This window comes from Choloepus didactylus, chromosome 1, assembly GCF_015220235.1.
Source record: "Choloepus didactylus isolate mChoDid1 chromosome 1, mChoDid1.pri, whole genome shotgun sequence".
Lineage (NCBI taxonomy): Eukaryota > Metazoa > Chordata > Mammalia > Pilosa > Megalonychidae > Choloepus > Choloepus didactylus.
Window position 1 is genome coordinate 171,335,538 of NC_051307.1, and position 20,202 is coordinate 171,355,739.

Sequence of the window (20,202 nt, forward strand, 5' to 3'; positions counted from 1 at the left end):
CCCTAAAAGCTTTTTAAAATGTGGCATATCTCCTTTTTTTTTTTTTCACTATTTCTAGGGAAAGGGGATTTAATTGGAGCAAATCTATCAATTAAGGACCAAGTGATCAAGACTAATGCAGATGTGAAGGCTTTAACCTACTGTGATCTCCAGTGCATCATCCTCAAAGGACTCTTTGAAGTGCTAGACCTTTACCCAGAATATGCTCACAAATTTGTGGAAGACATTCAGCATGACCTCACATACAACCTTCGAGAAGGTCATGAGAGTGATGTAAGTCTCACTTCTAATTAGGGCTGAAACCTGATAACACGGGAGATCATTAATAGCAGGAAAGGCAGATGCCTTGACCAGACTTTAAAAAAGATCTCTGCGTATATAAGGTATGATTGTACAGACACTAGTTGAGCAATTATGTAACTAGCTAGAAGGCAATCCTGGAGTTTCTTAACAACATTCTAGGAAAATATTACTTAAGATGACTTCTCTTAACTTCTTTATTTGCATGTGCTTATTCTAGAATAAATTTCAATTACATATAACATTTAGCTAGAGATGTGTAATTTCTCCAGAATTTAAATATTTCCAGATAGAATATGTGGTCATTTTGCTGAATTTGTAGTTGTTTTCACTATTCCACTTGTTTGATGTGGATTTTGCTTAAGAATAAAGTTTTTTTTTTAACCAGTACCCAAAAAAACAATCTATTGCACTGTTTAGATATCATAAAAGGATTAAATATGCAGAAAAGGACTCAAGCCAAGATTTGCTGCTCTGAAAGCATAATGAACATTTTATGAAATTACATATTTTCCTGCATGTTTTAGTTTATACAGACAGCTTTCCTGTTAAAATGTGTACTATGCTGCTTCCTGTGATTAAGCTGATTGTGAAACATGGCTTCATTAGATATGTCAGGGAGGCAAATGATTTAACAGGAAAGATTGTTGAAAGGCAAGACGGAGCATGCAGAACATTGTTGAACAATCAAAGCCTTGCTATGCTGACTATCTTGAGAGTTGTTCCAGATATTCGCAAAACTGTTTTTTTCTATGGGTTTACAAAGCTGTTGTTTTTGATTAACCCATATGGTGCACACATTTAGTTACTCATTACTGTTCTCCACTTTGGATAATAGGAAGAGAATCCAAATAGTGTAATCCTTCATCTTGATTAGGGATATCAAACAGGAATCAATACCTAGATGGTATCCCACTCTGAAGCTCAAGATTACCAGTTTTGCATCTGTGCTTCTCTCCATTAGTGATGGCAAACCACGGAGGGGGTATCTATTATGTGCTAGGCACACTGACTATATAAAGTATCTCATTTAATGCTTAAAGCAGCTCTTTAAGGTAAGTGCCAATGTATTTTTACAGAAGAGAAAACTGAGTTTCAGAGTGGCTAAGTAACTTGTGTATGATTACACAAACTTACAGGTGGTAGGGACAAAATTTGAGCGTAGCTATCTGTGATTTAAAAATCTATACTCTTTTCTATTAAATATGTTACCCTTCTTGAAGACATTTTTCATGACTTTCTGTTCAATAGATGGAATTTAAAACTACCAGACCTATTGTGTTCTCCATGATGAATGAAGTGAAGGTGAGTTAGGAGTGGAAGCAACCAAAGGGGAAGAAGAAATGTAGAAAGACCAATATCCAGCATAGAAAAGTAGAAAATATTGGATCTCTACCACTATTTTCTTTTCATTTGACTTTATTTTTTTTACATCCTTATTTAAATTTTTTTTTATCCTTTCTCCCATTATCTGGAACATAGTGATTTTAAATCCCTGTTGAATAACTCCAGTATCCAAATTACCTATGGGGGTATGTTGTCTGCTTTTCCTCTTGGTCCTTTCTGTTTTTTTGTTTTGTCTTGTTTTGTTTTTTGTTTTTTGCATTGCCATAATTTATCTAAATGTAGACATTGCTTATGAAAAATTACTCATGCTACCTTCCTGCAACTAGGATAATGTTTTCTTTTGGCAGGTGGATAAATACCAGTAGATCAATTTAATCCTGTCCATATTCCATCTTAGGTTTTGCTAAAACCTGTTTCGGTTTTGCCCTTACTCCTGGGTTGTTGCCCTCACTCTTAAGGTGTGGTTCTTCTGGGATCCCAGCTAAAAGCCTAGGATGTCCACAAAGTCCCTCTTATTTGGAAGGACTTGAACGCCAGCCTCCATCTCTTCAGCACCACATGGTTGCTAAAATTTCTGCTCTGCAATTCAGCCTCCAGGCTACTGTTTCCTTCTGAGTTTTTTTGGAGTAGTACCATGTTCATGCTCAATTTAGTAGTTAGCTAGTGCTTCGAGGGGAACATCTAGGAAGTTTCCTCCTCCTTAAGATTTTTTTTTCCTTTTTCATGAACCCATTGACAGGAGTGGCTGGGAAAAGAGGCTAAGAACCCTGATGGACACATTCCTCAAGTCCCAGATGCTTTGGTAGTCCTAATCTTTTGTCTTCTCAGTCCACTAAGACTGTTGCTTTCTGCTTATAAATAAAAAATGTCCTCAGGAAAAAACCTCACATAGGCGTACTTCCCTTTTCTTAGGAATCACAGCCCTTCAAGGACCTGAACTGATTTCTCTCCATGCCTTCAGCTGAACTTTGTCCAGCTTTATAATTGTTTTTGACTAGAAGGTTAGTTAGTTTAATATGTTACTTCATTATGGCTACAACCAAAAGTGTCATGTCTTTTCAATGAGGACTATTTATGAGCTGCATTTAACTAAAGTTGAGACTTTTATTGATTGGTATTTCCTGATCTTTTATCACTCAATACTTCTACCTATAAATGAATCCAAGTTCCTGGGATGTTTTGTCTCTCAAAGACTAGATAAGATTGAACTATCCTTCCCCACAAATTCTATACCCTAGGAAAAAAGACTTCTGCTCTTCTTAAGCATACTGTGACTTTCGAAGGAGTTTATATTCTGATGTTTGCCAAGGTTACAGATTTCTATTCTCTGTTCTGCAGCTGTGCTCTGGTACCAGACCAAATGTGGAACTAGCTCCTTTTTTTAATTTTTTTCACACACACAAACAAAAATACCCAATCACACAGGATGTTTTTGCAACCTTTGTGGAAGACTGGGAGATGAGTGTGCAATGGGTTCTGTAAACAGCATAAATAGAACTATTATGCATCCTTATTCTTAAAAATTGAGTGGCCCCTCTGCCATGTTGTTCAGCCACTTATTTCTGTCACCTCTCTCCTCTCCTCTATTTGTTACTTTCCTCTCTTCCCCCAATTCCCCATTACTTCCAATCCATATTGGTTTAACTTTCTTTTTGGTCTCCTTGATTCTTTCTGATTTTGCCTTCTGGTTATCACCTTTTACCCCATGTAGCTTATAAATGACCAGGTGTCATAAAGAGCCACCAGAACATCTGGGTAAAGAACAGACTGTCAGTCAATTCATTTTGAAATGAAATAATGACTATTTAAGAAATAATCAAAATTTAGAAATGATATGCATGTAGCAGTAGGATTATGACATCTAGAAGTAGAATGAATTACATAACTTCAGAATGACAACTCATCCAATTCTCATAGGAAAATTAATTAAAATGTATAAAATATTTTTGTAAATCTGTGAAAAGGCTAGCTAGCACTGTTTTGACCTCATGCTAACTATGCATTTTATGTGCTCAATGTGTTTTCTATATTTGTCCTTATTTATATCTCCTGGATGGCCCCCAAAATGCCATAGATTAATTTAGCTATTTCTGCCTAGGCAGATTATAAGAAATTTGCTTCACTGCTTCTTGTATTTAACTCTATAAAATTGATTTTAGTACAAACTCATTTGTTATGTTGCTACTGAAATTCAATTAGCCTTAACATAAAGTTTTAAATTTTTGATAAACAAATAAAATGATTGAAGGAGACCTAAAACATCTGTTTTCAAAAATTAATAATGCTAACATATTAAAAGTCAGATACTGAAATGGCCATATATAAATATCTTGTGTGCCTAGCACAATTTGTTGTTGGTGTTATGGCTGTAGAGGTGAAGTGACAAAAGTTGTTGCAGTGAAGATGATAACTTTTCCAATTTGCCCTTACTGAAGGGTTTCTGAATGACCAACACTATTAAACCTGTAAATGTCTTAATCACTTATTTCTTCATTATTGCCATATAATAAACCCAGCATAAAAAAGTAAAGCCTCCTTTTTCAGTGTCCCCACATCTTTAATGAAGGGAAGAATATTCCCTGTTTCTTGAGGCCAGAGACCTCGAGGTGAGGGAATTTGGATAGCTAGCTCCAATATGATATGAAAGACTATAGCCAAACTTCAGAGAGTCCTAGAAGCAGAGACAACCCTGGAGGGACACACTCCTTCAGCAGCTTTTGACATCTTTGGTAGCGTTTGAGCGGTTTATAGCACTAATGCGTAGCTGCCCAAAGCGTCAGCATTTATCATAATACTCTGTCCCCCCCAAACACACACACACACATACACACATATGCACACTCCCGCCAAGCACCAGGCTTTAATACTGTAGACATAAACTCTAATGCTTCAGGGTCCCAACCATCAAGGGAGACAAATACATATATAATCACAATTAAATGCATATGTTCTGGAGTATTTGCCTTCATATACGAGTAATCATAATTGGATGTAAAAGTTTTGTACTAGTGATTTGCATAAAGTTAACAGAGATAGATCGGGAGACTGTATCTGTAAGATCTAAAACCACAAGGGTTTGATCAACAAGTAAAAAGTAGCATCACCAAGAGAAAAATAGAAAAGGATGTGAATAGGAAATTTGTAGATAAGGAAACACCAAAAGGTAGCAAACACATGAAGATATGCTCAGAACATTAGAAATATGAAAATGCCAATTAAAAAAATAATGAAATAACTTTTTAACTCTTAGATAACAAATATGAGGGATGAGGTGAATGAAAGTGTATAGGAGCCCTTTTGCAATCATTGATGGGGAATAGAGTCTAATATACCCTTTATGTAGGCAGTACTGGCAGCACTTAGCTCACTTAAGTAGACACGTTAGCTATCACCCATCATTTCTGTTCTTAGATACGTATCAAATATTTTTCAGACGGGTCCATAAAGGAGTTGTGGGGGATGTTCATGGTAGCTGTATTTATGGAGGACAGGAGTTGGAGGCAACCTGGGTGCCCATCACTGGGGGAGTGGGTTCAGTAAAATGACTGATGAACACCATGAACTTTCATGCAGCACTGAAGAGAAATGGAGTAGATCTTCACATAAAAGAAAAAAAACAGAATGAGATATAAAACAATACTGTTGACATAGATTAAAATACATGCAAACAAAGCAATAGAAGTTTTTATGAGCTAATTATAAATTGAAATACCAAGGAAAAATAATAACTAAGACAATCTTGAAAATGAAAAGCAAAACTTGAGGACTCCCATTACCAGATATCAAAACATTATAAAGCTAGTGTAATTAAATGAATGAGATATTTGTGCAAAGCTATGCAATCAGTAAATGGAACAGGCTCCACAATCAGACCCACTGTTTATGGTTCTGATGTCTGGGCAAAATTACCACTATAGAGTGATGGGAAAAAGATAATATGTTAAATAAATGATGATAGATTAACTGAACATCCATATGGAAGTAAATAAACCTTCACCCCTACCTCACACCATACTTAAAAATCAATTCCAGATGAGACATAAACGTAAGTACAAAAAGTAAAGCAATAAGGATTCTAGAAGAAAATAATGTGAATCTCATCATGACCTTGGGATAGATGAATATTTCTTAAAGAGAATACAAAGAGCACAAACAATAAAGGGACAGATTGATAAATTGGACTTCATCATAATGGAAAATTTCTATTCAAAGGACACCATTAAGAGAATAAAAAGGCAAGCTATAGAGGGGAGAAAGATATTTGTGTTACATATATTTGACTTTAAAAAGTTTATCCTAAATATGTAAAAAACTCCCACGAATCATCAAGAAAAACACAAACCCAATTTTAAGAATGGGCAGAACACCTGAACAGGGTGCTTCACAAACAGCATATCTAAAAGGCCAATAGGTATTGATTCCTTATGTCTTGTATACCTCTCCCTTTCCAATCTTCTATCCAAGGTAGTAAATGAATCCTGGTGGAAAAAGGAAAAAGAATCATTATGGTGATGGTAATAAGATTGTTTTAAGCTAAGTCTTAGCAGAAAAAGCAGACAGGCTGCTAAACTAATGTAAAGGAAATACAAAGTCATTCGGAAAAGTTTAGAAGGCAAACAAATACCAAGAGTAGGACATTATCTAGAAGGTTTACTCTTTTTTCTTTTTTCTGCTTTTCTGTGTCCCAATAATGCTAGAGCAATCTCTAATATCCCATAAAGCATATTTGTTCATTTATTTTATTCAAAACTCATGTTCCAGGCACTGAGCTGGGTATATAGAGAGGAAACAAATGAAATGTGGAATCCACTCTCAAAACCTCAGAAGAAAGTACAGAAAATGGATAAGTAAACAGACCATCTCAAAGCAGGTGGTGAACCCCTTGATATTAGCAACCCAGAGTGCTGTGTCAGAGGTTCTTCTAATTAAGACTGGGGAAAAAAGCAGGGATCAGGGAAGGTTTGCAGGAGAGGCAATTTGGAAGACAAATAGGAGTTATTTAGGCACAAAATGTGGATAGAAGAAACAGGCATTCATGTAAGAGGTCTAGTAACAAGAAAGCATGATGTGCTGAAGCATGAGGCTGGAGTGGTAAACTTGGGAACAGATCATAAAATACCTTGTCTGTGTCATGCCATGGAGTTTGAACTTTATTCTGAAAGTGAAAGCAATAGTGAATGACAAGGCCTTTAAGCAAGGAAGTGAAATGATATGTATGTATGTATGAATGTATGTAAACACATATAATCACTCTGGAAGGGCAATAGGAAAGAGAACACGTAGAGGCAAGATTTGATGAGTTTCCTTACTAAGGTAACAGCAGCCATGATGGAAATGTTTAAATATAAATTTAAACATTTATATTTATATATATATATATATATGTATATATATATATATATATATATATATATATATATATATATAACAAAGCTAAATTTGATGGACTTGGTGATTGATTTGATGTGGGGGTGAGGGAGAATACCCACACACAAACACACACATGTTAATGAAATGGGATTGGATGAACAATGGTAACATTGATTGTGGTGAGGCACAGACAGGAATAGAACAAATTTATGGAGGAAGATAGTGAAATCCATTCTGAACAACTTAAGTTTGAAGCCTGTGAGACATTTGAGAGGAAAATATGCACCAGGCATTTGGATATGCAGATCAAAAGTCCCAGAAGGGAGATATCAAGTAAAAATAGATATTCAGGAATCATGTGTTGATCATTCCCTTTGTCAAAAGTAGTAGTTATATGCAAGTGTATGTACCCCAAACAATATATTCTTTAAATATAAATGTTTTGAATGATTTTTAAAATAGTATCATATATAGTCTTCTGATGTCTCTTGTTTAGTACTAACATTGTTTCTAAGATTGATCCATATTGGAAAATGATTAGGCAATAGCTACATACAACAATATGGATCAACAGGAAAATAGTTAACTAAATTGCTTTATAGTCATACAATAGAATAGTTGACTATTTTCTTCTTGGACATGTCAATTTTATGTATTTTATGTATTTTATGTCTCATGCCCATATTTAATAGGGTTCATTTTTATTTATTTAATGAGTTGTAAATTTTTAATATATTCTTGATTATTATTCTTTATCAGTTATACAGATTGATAATATCTTCTCCCAGGTTGATAATTGTTATTTCTCCCTCCTTATGGTGTCATATTGTATCAGAAATTTTCATTTTAATAAGTTGAATTTATCATATTTTCCTTTAGGTTTTTATTTTGTTTTATGCCTTATATAAGAGATCATTCCCTAGTTTGAAGCTATAAACATATTTTCCTCTGTGTTTTCAATGGGAAACAGCACTTTATCTTATTGAGGGTTCCCTTGTACGTAACAAGTGCTTTTCTCTTTCAAGCTTTCAGAACTCTGTCCTTTTGCTTGGCATTCAGCAGTTTGACTTGTATGTGTCTTTGAGTTTATCCTGTTTGGTTTTCATTGGGTTTCTTGAATGTGCATTTTCATGTCTTTCATTAAATTTGAGAAACTGTCTACATTATTTCTTTGAGTATTTCTTCTTCCACTTTCTTTTCTTTCTGGGATTCCCATTATGAGTATATTAGTATGTTTTATGGTTTCCCTCATGTCTCTTATGCTCTGTCACATTTTTTTTTCATTCTTTTTTTTTCTTTCTGCCACTCTACCTGAGTCATTTCAGTTGTCTTATCTTCCAGTTCACTTATTCTTTCTTCTGTCAGCTCCAATTCATTGTTGAAATTCTCTAGGAAATTTTTTATTTCAGTTATTGTGGTCTTCAAGCTCATTATTTCTGTTTGGTTCCCTTTTAAAATGTGTCTCATATTGTTCATTCTTTGTTTTCCTGATATCCTTTAATTCTTTCTCCATGTTTTCCTTTATTTCCTGAGTATATTGAAGTCTTTGTGTGATATGTCCAAAGTCTGGTATTCTATGTTAATGGTTTCTGGAGTTTATCTTGTTACTTTGAATGGGCCTTTGTTTCTTGTTTCTTTGTTTAGTAATTTTTTTGCATGCGTTTTAATATTTTAAAGGGTTAACTCGGGGATTCAGTCCCTGTGTTGTCTGTTCCTAAACTTTTTATCCAGCTAGCAATGTGAGAATGATTTACTTAAGTGCCAGAAACTAACAAAAACAAAACAAAAAATGGAAAAAGGAAAACATGTCTTTCACAGTCTTTGCAAATTGGCCGTGTGTTGGCTGTGCTGACCCTCAGAGTTTAACCATCCTATTAGGATCAGCCCAAAATGAAAGTGTGGGGCCCCCTCTTGTCTTTTCCAAGCCTACGTCTTGTCCTGGACTTTTGTTTGTGGTCTTAAGAATTCCCCCATTTTACAGGAATCTGAATGCCCCGTCTCCTCCCTATGAAATAGACACCCTCCCTTCCTGGATACTCTGTTGCATTTCGTACAGCAGGCTCCACACCATGCCAGGCAGGGGTTTGAGGGGAGCCAGCAAGTGTGCCACAAACTTCTCCTACTGGTTTTAAAGCTGTGTTTTCTTGATTTGGCACTTTCACAGTTATGCAAACTTTAACTGTTTTCCAGAGTTTTGAGGAACATGACTCTACCAGGTTTTGCTGGGTATTCAAACTTCTGGTGGGGGCACAGAATCCTGGATTTTCTGATATTGCCATCTTGGTTAACTGGAAGTGCTTTTCCCTTTTATATCTTAAATCCATCTGGAATTGATTTGTATGAATAGTGAGGTAGAGATCTCATTTTTTTTTCTCGTTTGATTAACCAATTTTTCAGCACCATTTACTGAACAATACATCTTTTCCTCCACTTACTGCAATGCCACCTCTATTATACATAGAGAATTCAGATGTGTGTATGTCTCTAGGATCTCTATTTTGTCCTACGGATTCTTTTCCCCATTTTTGGATAACTGCACACTGCTTTTATTATATTAGATTTGTAATATGTTTTACTTTCTGGTAAAGCAATGGATTCTCCTTTGCACTCATACTTACAGGCACCTAATACTTGTGTGGTTGTTATTTTCTTTCAGTACTTTGAATATGTTATTCCAGAGTTATGAATTTCATTATTGATGTTCAGAAATATGCCTGTCAGTCTAATTATTGCTCCTTTTTAAGTGATCTGTGACTTCTCTCCAGATGCTGTTAACACCTCTTTGTCCTTAAAGTTCCTCAGTTCCATTATAATGTGGTTAAATGTGGATTTCTTTTCTTTTCTTCTCTAGTTTGTCTGGTGTTTCTGTAATCATCTACCATGTATCATAAGTTGCTTTGTGAATGATGAAAGCTGTGGACCCTGTCTGCTGAAGACATGTCGTATACCATATATCGTACACTTTTGGAGGGCTCTTTGAACTTTTCAGGATCATATATAGAGAATATTAAACTCTAAATAAGAACACACACACTAAAATAATTCTTGTGGAAAGATGGTAGCCTCCTTCTGTTCTCTCACAGATTCATGCACTTAGACACACTCATGTATACACACATATACCCACATGTACACACATATGTATGCATACTCACAAACACAGTTGTAAATATATTACCCAACAACCTGCAAAAAAGACAGAGATAAAAATAATTACCAGCTGCAATTTCTGGTTGCCTACTCTCTGACAGATGCTGCATATGCATTATCTCATGAAATCTTTGCCACGGGCCTGTGACTTGGATACTATTATTTTCACCAGCTATACTATGTATGCCCATCCTGTGTCAAGAGTAAGCAGCCTCTGATGCAGGAGTCAGCTTTCTCTCACCAGCCTGTGGAGGGTGTATTCATGCATGTGTGTGTGTTCATGTGTGTGTGGTAGGTGCTGAACTATATCTCTCCGATTATGACAAGTAAGAGTTGATAAATTGTTCTCCCTGCATCCACTCCTATCCCCTTATCATCCTCTTACCTCAAGGCTACAGGAGTTACTTTATAAAATATAAATTAGATCATGTCATTCTGCTCTTTAAAATATTTCAATGGCTCCTCATAACACCGATAATAAAATTCAAACTTCTTATAGCTTTCAAAGCCCTACACATTCCAACCCCTACCTGTCTTTCAAGCAAATCTGATGTCAGCTTGCCTCCAGCATTACACTCCAGCACTGGACTGTCTCTTCCTCACACGTGCCAGGCTCTCCTACCTCAGGGCCTTTGCATCTGCTTGTCTCTCTTCCTGCAACGTTCTTCATCTGGCCTTACCTGCCTGTCGGCTCTGGAGCTTTCCCCTCTCAGTTTCCTCTATCACAGCACTCTATCTTCTTCACAGCATTTACAAAGTGAAGTTATTTTAATATATATTTTTCTTGTTAAATGGTCAGTTTTCCCCACCAGAATGTCTGCTTTATAATGGCTCTGTTTTGATCTACACCATTTCTCTAGTGCCTAGGTCAGAATCTGCTAGGGAGTCAACATTCAATATACATTCAGTGAGTGAATATCACAAAGTTGACTTTGGGACCTGAAACCTAAGTGAATTTTAGAGAATGTAAAGAAAGTCCTGAAGAAAAAGCAGCATAGTAGGCCAATAAATAGGTCTAAAATGTAAAGCTAAGAGAATTTAGAATTATATCCCCCAGAAGTCACAAAGCCAAAAAGAATTTCAGTAGTAGAATTTTAAAAAACAAATTGAAAGACATCTAAATTGAAAAACAACTATTCTTCACTTTCCTTAAGTTCAAGATAAGAGATTTTCAAAAGCCATTGGAGGAATTTAAACTGAATAATAGAAAGAACTTAAAATATAGGTAATATAATTCCTCCAGGTGTTTTGGTATTGCAAGCAGTGTTAAGATGAAAGGAAATCTGCCTTCAAGTCTAAGTTAACACACCCTTTTTCTGTAGAAATAGGTAAACTATTACAACACCAACACCCCCTAGAAAGTAGAGAAGCAGTTCTGTTAACCAGTAAATCATTCTGAACTGCATTCACCTCACTGTTACTGCCAGGGGCATGAGACTACAAATCATTTGGGTAAAATAAATTTATATGTGGGAAACTCCAGGGTCTAGTAAAGTAGCTTATCTCTGGTTATCAAATAGTTCTTTAAAATATAGTACACAGATCTGTCGCACTTAATGGTAAGCTGTGAGGTATAGGGCCTGTTATGTGTGATAGAATCTGGTCAGTATTTCTCATGTTCCCTAATCAGTATTAACCTTAGTGGTATCTGAATATGAATACATAGTTCTGCCTGGGTCTGGACCCCCTTCTTGAATATGAAAAGTAAATCTTTATCTACAGTTTCAAGTTTTTAGAAAGCAGCCCCTTTCTCAATGCAAATACCATTGGGAAAAGCATCTATTTCCCATGCACTTTTGAGTTGTGTCCACTTTGACCAATCGGCACTGAGCATTTCTTGTAATTAAATGTATTATATCCATGAGCTTCAAATCCATGCTTCCTCACTTAGATAAAGCAAGCTTGAAAAGATCTTTCAAGTAGAATCTTTTATTTATCAACATCTTTTGCCTCCCATGTGACTATATAACAATTTAATTCAATTCAAGAATGTACTGAAAAGGAAGCTATTTCCAAAGGATAGACCTTGATTTAAATTTAGTCTCCGTTTCAGTCTAAAATAAGGTTGGGCTGCTTGGAAGCAATTTTCTTGAAAATGATGTACTGAATAGTAATAATTTTAAAAATCATACCTCACGCCCCAGATACTTAGCTCTTCAAGAGTAGCCTGTGTTAGGTATACATCTGCTAGCACAGTTATGTGAATTAAGAGAACACACTTAATTCCTTGAGGTAATTGTTCTTAGAAAACTGCATGTTGAAGTACTTGCGTGTCATTTTATCATGTCAGCTTTCCCTGTCAGGTGTTTTTGATTGTCATTTGTGTGTTTTAAATTAATCAGCTTTAGAAAGCAAAAATTCTTCCCTGAGATATCTTGTAGTGAACTTTTACCTACCATACACTTTTATCAGATATGATAGAAAAGGCTTGGTAAATAAAGGTCTGGAAATTTTACTTGAATCCATCCATTCAATTTTTTTAATCTACTGAAACTTTTCTCAAACTGGTGTCTTTCAGTAGATTCAGAAGTGACTGTGGCAATCTCTACATTGAAGGAAGAGGTTGCTTTTCAATTAGGGTCCCAGAGTTGTTGAACTTCTTGCACTTATTGACACATCCTGTTTCCTCTGACTGTAGCAAAACGACTTCAGTGCTCTAGGCTTACTGCTTTGTCCCCCTATGTTATTTTCAGTTGTCCTATCTTTTTATGCCCCTAAAGAGTATGTCAGTGAGGACTGGACTCTTCTGGATTCCAAGTTCATGTTCCCCTCTAACCCTGAGATTTTGTTTCTCCTGCCTAGCCCCTTGCTTCAGAGAAATGAAGGCTTTATTCTCCTAAAAGATGTAAAACAAAACAAAGATGTTACTCTCACCCCTTCTCAAACTAAAGGCTGACTGATTCTTTTTAAGTTCTTATTTTAGGATAGAGCTAGTTTGGGGCATTGACAGAAGGGCCATACTGGGAATCCTGGTAAGCTTTGTGGTGGGTCAGAATGAGGAAATTGTATGCAATAGAAACCCAACTGGAATATGGCATAAAATGTGGGGATACCTTATGGTAAGGATTTCCATTATCTAGTGGAATCCAAAAATAAAAACTACACCTTGATCTCAGGAACTCCTAATAATAAAAAATTCCAAAACTCTGTTAGCATTCTCTCTCCATTTCTTATTTTTCTTTTCCTCTGCATGTCCTCTCTATTCTTCTCTCCTATTTTCTTTCAAAACAAGGTGACAACAGGATTTGTCGTCTCTCTTTCCTTTTCCAAATGACAGAAAATGGCCACAGATAGCAGCTCCTCAATTCAAGTGGGCAGCAGACTAAGCTGGACTTCCTAAGTTAATTCTAGATTTCCACAGAAGGACTCTGAATGGTTCAGCTCAAGTCAGGTGCCCACCCAGGTTTCATGAATTGTTGTGTATGTGCGCTGAAGGGGGGGGGGGTCAAGGATGGAAGGATATTGCACTGTAGTAACATGGTGGTTTCCATGGTGACCCTGTGGGCTGAAGAGTTGAAATAAGAGGCAACATCTACAAAAGGGGTGGATGGTCAGAAGTGGTTGCTGGACAACTTAGCAGAGTTAGTGATTGGAGGAGCTGTGAGTCTCCTTCATGTAATTGCATCACTGTAGGTCTCCATGCAACCACATCTCAGCAACATTTTCATAAAAGCCAAATCACACTTTAGCTATATATTAAAAATAAAACATATACAACAGAGAACATTAAAAAAAAAAAAAAAGCTTTAAACCACCCTGTGTGGGCTCATGTTTCCTCTTCTCTGGATTCTCTCCTATGCAGCCTTTTGTCAATCAAATAGCATGAGGTATACCCTGCAAAGAGATCAGCCACATTTTGGTGGCATCTGGGTATTTCAGCCTGTGTTTGCAAACTGAACAGCGAGCAGTTAGATTTTTAAACTCCTGTGGAGGGGGGCAGGTGTTAGCTGGGTAGGGAAAGGCTGGGGATAAAAAGGCCACCTGCCATCCCATAAACAGACAAAAAAAAGTCTTTCTTTCCCTTCTTCCCTGGTTGCTTCCATCCTGCAGGGAACAGCAGATGTTCAGCCTGAAATAAAAAGTATCAGATTTGCATATGCATACACATACACACACACACAGGCAAGACCCAATTTATGAGTATTCCTTGAGAAAGAAAAGCTACCTGCAGGAGTCCTCAACCCTGCTCCACTCTTACTCAGGTTGGAGGTGGGGACCCAGGATCCTCCATTCTATACTGCATTCTTGATCCTTGTTTACACCTTAGAGGTGCAGTGCCTTCTTACTTTGGGGTTCTCCTGAAGACTGGGGTAACAACATCCCACCCTCATTCAAAGATTCTATTAAAGGAAGATGATGTCGATACTGTTGATGACATAATAGCTTCTAGGAGCCAAGCTGTATGCTGAACACTCTATAAACATGATCTTAGTTTATCCTTACAGCAGTCTTAGAGATAAATCACTTAAGTTCATTTTCAAGATAAGAAGACTGGTTAAGGTTGCTAAGAGGTAAATAACTCAGCAAGTAATTGAGGCAAGTCAGGAACTGGAATTTCAACCCCAAACCACCTGATCCCAAAACCTAATGGAAACTTAACGTAGGTTCACTCATTAAAACAAAGTTATACATTTTTATTCTGCTCCTCAATTTTATGAGCACTGAATGCCAGCTTTGTTGTTATTGGAGCATTCATAGGAAACACATTTCCATGGGAAAACAAGCTTCACATATGAAATACATAAGTAAAAAGTGACCCACAGTACTTCGTGATAATTCATCAAGCTGCACACTTTTTGATTTATGGACTTTCCTTATTCATGATATACTTCAGTGGGAAAGTTTTTTTAAAAATAGGTCATAAGAATTCAATCAAGTCACGAGGGGAGAATGTACACTTATGAGTTCCTTGAGAGCAATAACTGTATTTCATTCATCTTTGTAATCCTTTCCAAACAATTCTTCCTGATAAATGCTTATTCAAATTTAATTAATTAATTAATTAATTCTTATACACACACACACACACACACACACACACACACATGGTTTGATATCTACAGAATAATAGAATGTTAGAACTGGAAAGGGCTTTATGTATCTAATAAAACTCTGTTTTATTAGGATTCTTTTGACTATAAGTGGCATAAGTTCAACTCCAACTGGCTTAAGGGGAGAGAAAAAAATTTAGTCACCTACATAATTAAAACATCCAGGAACTGGTTAAGTATATAACCTAAGTGAGTTATATGTCTAAATGAGGGTACTACCTTTGCTTAGTCAAAGAGGAGTTTCATGTTTAGATAAAATCTTCAATTGACCATACCAAGGATGTGTTTCAAATAAGAGTCATCAAAAAAATCAAAATGGATGTCATCAGGTTTTAATTTCACTTGTCAACTGAATGTTTAGTAATATATCTACCAACTACCTAGAAGAAAGGATGCCACTGTTTATTGAGGATGCATTATGGACAAGGCAATTTGTTTACATTATCCAATTCAAGTTAAATTTTTAATCCTCACATCATCCCTGGGTATTTGGATTATGACTTTACTTCACAGAGAAGTAAACTTGCTGTCTGAGTAGTGCATTGCCTGAGATTACAGAATTGTCAGGAATCAAACGGCATAAAATCAAGTCAAACACTAGTTTTCTGAATACAAGCCTAGTACATTTGTCCAACTAAGGCACTCTACTACAAATAGGAGAGAACATAATTCTTTTAATTGGGGGTTGATTTCCTTCAGACATCCTGGCCTAAAGCAGAAGCTACACTGAATTTCTAGAATAACATTCACTATAATCTTCTTAACCATAATTCTATGACTTGTCATGTTTCATCATAAACCCACTGTGCCTAATATTTCAGGAAAGACATCTCATTAATAAGAATAAATAAGATGGCAAAACTGCTGTACTTTGGCTCTTCAACTTGTCCTTCTAGTATTTGTGCTTCTTTATGTTCATAAATCTTTCCATTTATTTAAATAACACTGTGGTCATGAACTTGATCTCTGGAAAAACATTTGAGTATGTTCTTTTCCATCTGCTATTCACATCATTGTTCATCCTTCTCTTACCCCATGTTCAGGAATAAACTTGTAAAATATCTACTATCATTTCAAATGTACAAAATAGTATTTAAATTTCTTTGCAGACACAATTTCATCCTTGTAAGAGGCTTGAAGTCATCTTATTAGTTGAAATTAATAAAAATCTCTTTGGAATGTGAATATATCCTATTTTCCAAGAGATAATTCATTCTTTGTACTTCCTGTATATACACATACTCATACACCCATCTATATTTATGTAGAGGGATTGAATGCATAAGTGAGTGAAGCAAGTTTTTAACTTATATTCTTGTTCACATTCTTCCAGCAGTCTGCAAATACTTTACTTATGGATACCTCAGAACTGTTTTTAAACAGTTTTATTCTGTAATTTTTTTTTTCAAGAATTTGATCTCTTGGGCTTGTTAGAATAATCCTGAGTGTCTTAATGCAATAAATATTTCACTATTTGGGGCATGCTGGTCTAATAATGTTTCACAGATCATCTTTGGGCAGCTGTGACATTTCTTCAGTTAGCTCTCTAATTCCAAACCCAGACTCAACTGGTACAGTATTGAATCAGTGGGTGGTATGATTAAAACTTCTGTAAATGAGCTAAGTAGGTGGAAATTAAATTAAAATTAAAAACAAATTGCAAAATCCCAGGCTAAACATATTTAAAACTTCATCTTTCCCACGAAGTTCCCCAAAAGAGTGCAGACAGCAGAGAGGATGACATATGGCAAAGGCAGTCTGCTTACACCGCAGCGCAGACTGCACTCGGCATGCAGATCTGGAGGACACCAGTTTGCAGTTTGATCAGATACAAGTTATCTGTTTGCTCACCATTTAAACCCAGCATTCTGGGATGCCAAAAGAGAGGCAGCTTTCAGTGTGGAGAAACAGCAGCTGAGTAATAAGAAATAAGAAGCAAATAAGAGCCAAGTTAGGGGAAAAATCAAAGTACTATGAAATTATGAATCTGAAGGCCAGTGTGTGGTATTACCAACATCTCTACAAGGGCGGAGGGATCCAGGAAGATACATTTCTGTCAAATGAATTAGGATTTAAAGGATTTGGTTTCCTCATCTTTGAGAAACTTCCTGATTAAGGGAAATTCTGAGATAAACATCTGCAAGATGCTAAGCTTCTAGTGAAGCGGTAATCCCACTTATGTTTTCTCCTCTTGAGATTAAGGTCTTTAGAAGCAGAGCATATGCTGACCAATCTGAGTCATTGTGTTTTTCTGGCATTCATAAGCAGTCCCCAAGTCTGCCTAGTGCTAATGAAGCATATTCATATTCCAGGATAGACAGTTTACATTTTTCTTTGAGGCTATTAGTCATGCTTCCATCTTGATGATATGTACTGTTAGCGTGATATTTGAAAAAAAAAAAAAGAGCAATGAATGAGGATCCAGAAAAGCTAGGTTCAAGATGCAATACACTAAATGTTGTGTGACTTTGAACAAGTTGCTTTCCGTCAGTGGACCACCAGTTCCTCATCTAAAAGTGGCCTAGGTGATCGCTAAGAAGCTTTCTCAGTTGAGTCAGGCTACATGCTGTAACCAACACCCATAGTGACACAACAATGAAAGGATTATGAGTTATGTTTCATCCAAGTTACAATTTAATCAGGTGTACAGATGGTAGCTTTTTTTACCTGGCTCCACCAGTCCCTGGGCCTTAGAGTCCTCTGGAATGCAAAGATATGTTGATTCCAGCCAGGTAAAAAACTAAGAGAGAATGTGGAAGCTGATTTAGGATTACTCAGTGACCAGGCCTAACAATGGCATAGATGTTTTCTGCTTACATTCCATTGGCCAAAATTAGACATGTGGTTCAGCCTAACTTCAAAATCACATCAAGCCATGTGTTAGAGGAAGCAACTGGTGCACAATTGGCCAGTCTGAGCTTCATTCCCTTCTAGCTTTAGCTTTCCATTATTTTGTTATTCCAGTTGAAGAAAATTTTCAAACTCTGAGAAGGACCCTCAACCAAATTAAAATACTTGGTTCTACTGTGTACATGGAAGGCAGGTGGGGAGTAGAGGAGGGTGGGTGTTAATTTTCTTATTGGTTTTTGCTTTGCCTTTAAATAGGAATATGCTCTTCAGGAAACACAGAAATGGCACATATAATATATTTAGTATTTTAGGGAAAGTGTCAGCAGTGGCAGATGAATAAGAGCTTCCTGGTTATATAAATGTATCCTCCTTTTAAGAATGCCTGTCCTGTAAGAATCTGAATCTACTAAATTCATTGATAATCGGAGAGTATTCATACCTTAAAATATTTCTTTAAGTTTTCAAAGTGTTTACCACAGTCACTTTAATGGTAAGTGTTTATTTAGAAATTCTGAATGAATTAGCATAGAAGACAGCATGAGACGAGAAAGAAGAAGTTTAAAGCCAATGATTTAGAGCCTCTACCAAATAGAAGTGATGCCTCTCTGAAGATCTAATGGAAATTAACAGGGAAAATATGGCTTCCTCTGTGAGACTGCATTTGCAACATTATGGGGCATCTTTATTGCATAAAGGGTAATATGCCTATATGCAGCATTCTTAGACAGTCCTACTAGGACCAGAATTGTTCCTCCAAGAAACCAACATTGTTTGGTGTTAGTTCCCTGCAACCCCTAAAGAAACAACTTGATACAGCAAAGGGAAGAATCGGATTGCACAAATTTGAATAAGTATTTTACCAGTGTTATCCTTTCAATAGTCACTTGGTCATAATGTTTTGCGAACATGGAAACTGTAGCTTTAAAACTTGGAGATAAAATTCATGTGAAGAGAATTAGGTAAACCCTTCAACAACTTTAAGAATGATGCCTTTGTTTGTACAAGTCTATAAATAAGTTAGATAATTACGTAAATTCAGAATGACCTCACCATAAGAAGTAATACCCATTCTAAATGATTTGCCATAGTAACTGCTCACATTGTCACAAAGAAGAGATCCTCAGTGGATATCATTGTGAGTTTTCCGAAACTTAGAAATGGTGACTTGGAGACTAGGTTGCCATGTGATAGCTCTAAAAGCTTGTCCACATAGTACAATTTCAGAAATTTCAGGTAAGGGCCATTGTCTTACCACTCCTCCCCACAAACAACACCTTTTTTTAAGTTCCTTCCTGTTTATTTATTTATTTATGTTTAGTGCAGTTTTATTGAGATATAGTCACATACCAGATAATCATCCAAAGTGTACAATCAGTGGTTCACAGTATCACCATATAGTTGTGCCTTCATCACCAAAATCAATTCTTGAACATTTTCATTACTCAAAAAAAAAAATAAAAGTAAGAACAAAAATAAAAATTAAAAATACCAAAAACATCCCTTACCCCTTATCTGCTCCCCTATTATTTATTTATTTGTTGCCTTTTTTTCTTACTCATCAGTCCATGTACTGGGAAAAGGGAGCATTCGCTATAACGATATAGCTTTTATAGTCACACGACCAAAACTATATAGTTACACAGTCATCTTCAAGAATCAAGGATACTGGATTGCAGTTCAATAGTTACAGGTGTTTCCTTCCAGCTATTCTAATACACTAAACACTAAAAAGGGATATCTATATAATGCATAAAAATAACCTCCAGAATGACTCTCAACTCTATTTGAAATCTCTCAGTCACTGAAACTTGATTTTGTTTCATTTCTCTTTCGCCTTTTGGTCCCAGGATGCCAGGGCCAGGCTTATCCCCACGAGTCATGTCCCACATTGCCAGGGAGATTTATACTCCTGGGAGTAGTGTCCCATGTGGGGGAGGAGGGGGGGGAGAGGAGAGGGCAGTGAGTTTACTTGCCAAGTTGGCTTAGAGAGAGACAGGCTACACATCTGAGCAACAAAAGAAGTTCTCTGGCGGTGACTCTTAGGCATAAGTATAAGTAGGCTTAGTTTCTCCTTTTCAGGAATAAGTTTCATAAGGGCAAGCCCCAAGATCAAGGACTTGGCCTATTCAATTTG

The 20,202-nt window shown here is 36.3% G+C and overlaps 1 protein-coding gene across 1 annotated transcript in view; it reads left to right on the plus strand.

Moving 5' to 3' along the window:
• Positions 1-20,202, plus strand: part of KCNH8 (potassium voltage-gated channel subfamily H member 8) — a 449,367-nt gene that overhangs the window by 375,141 nt on the left and 54,024 nt on the right. The window contains exon 11 of the mRNA XM_037828156.1: positions 59-273. Coding sequence (XP_037684084.1) covers positions 59-273 — 215 coding nt within the window. The remainder of the gene's footprint in view (positions 1-58; positions 274-20,202) is intronic.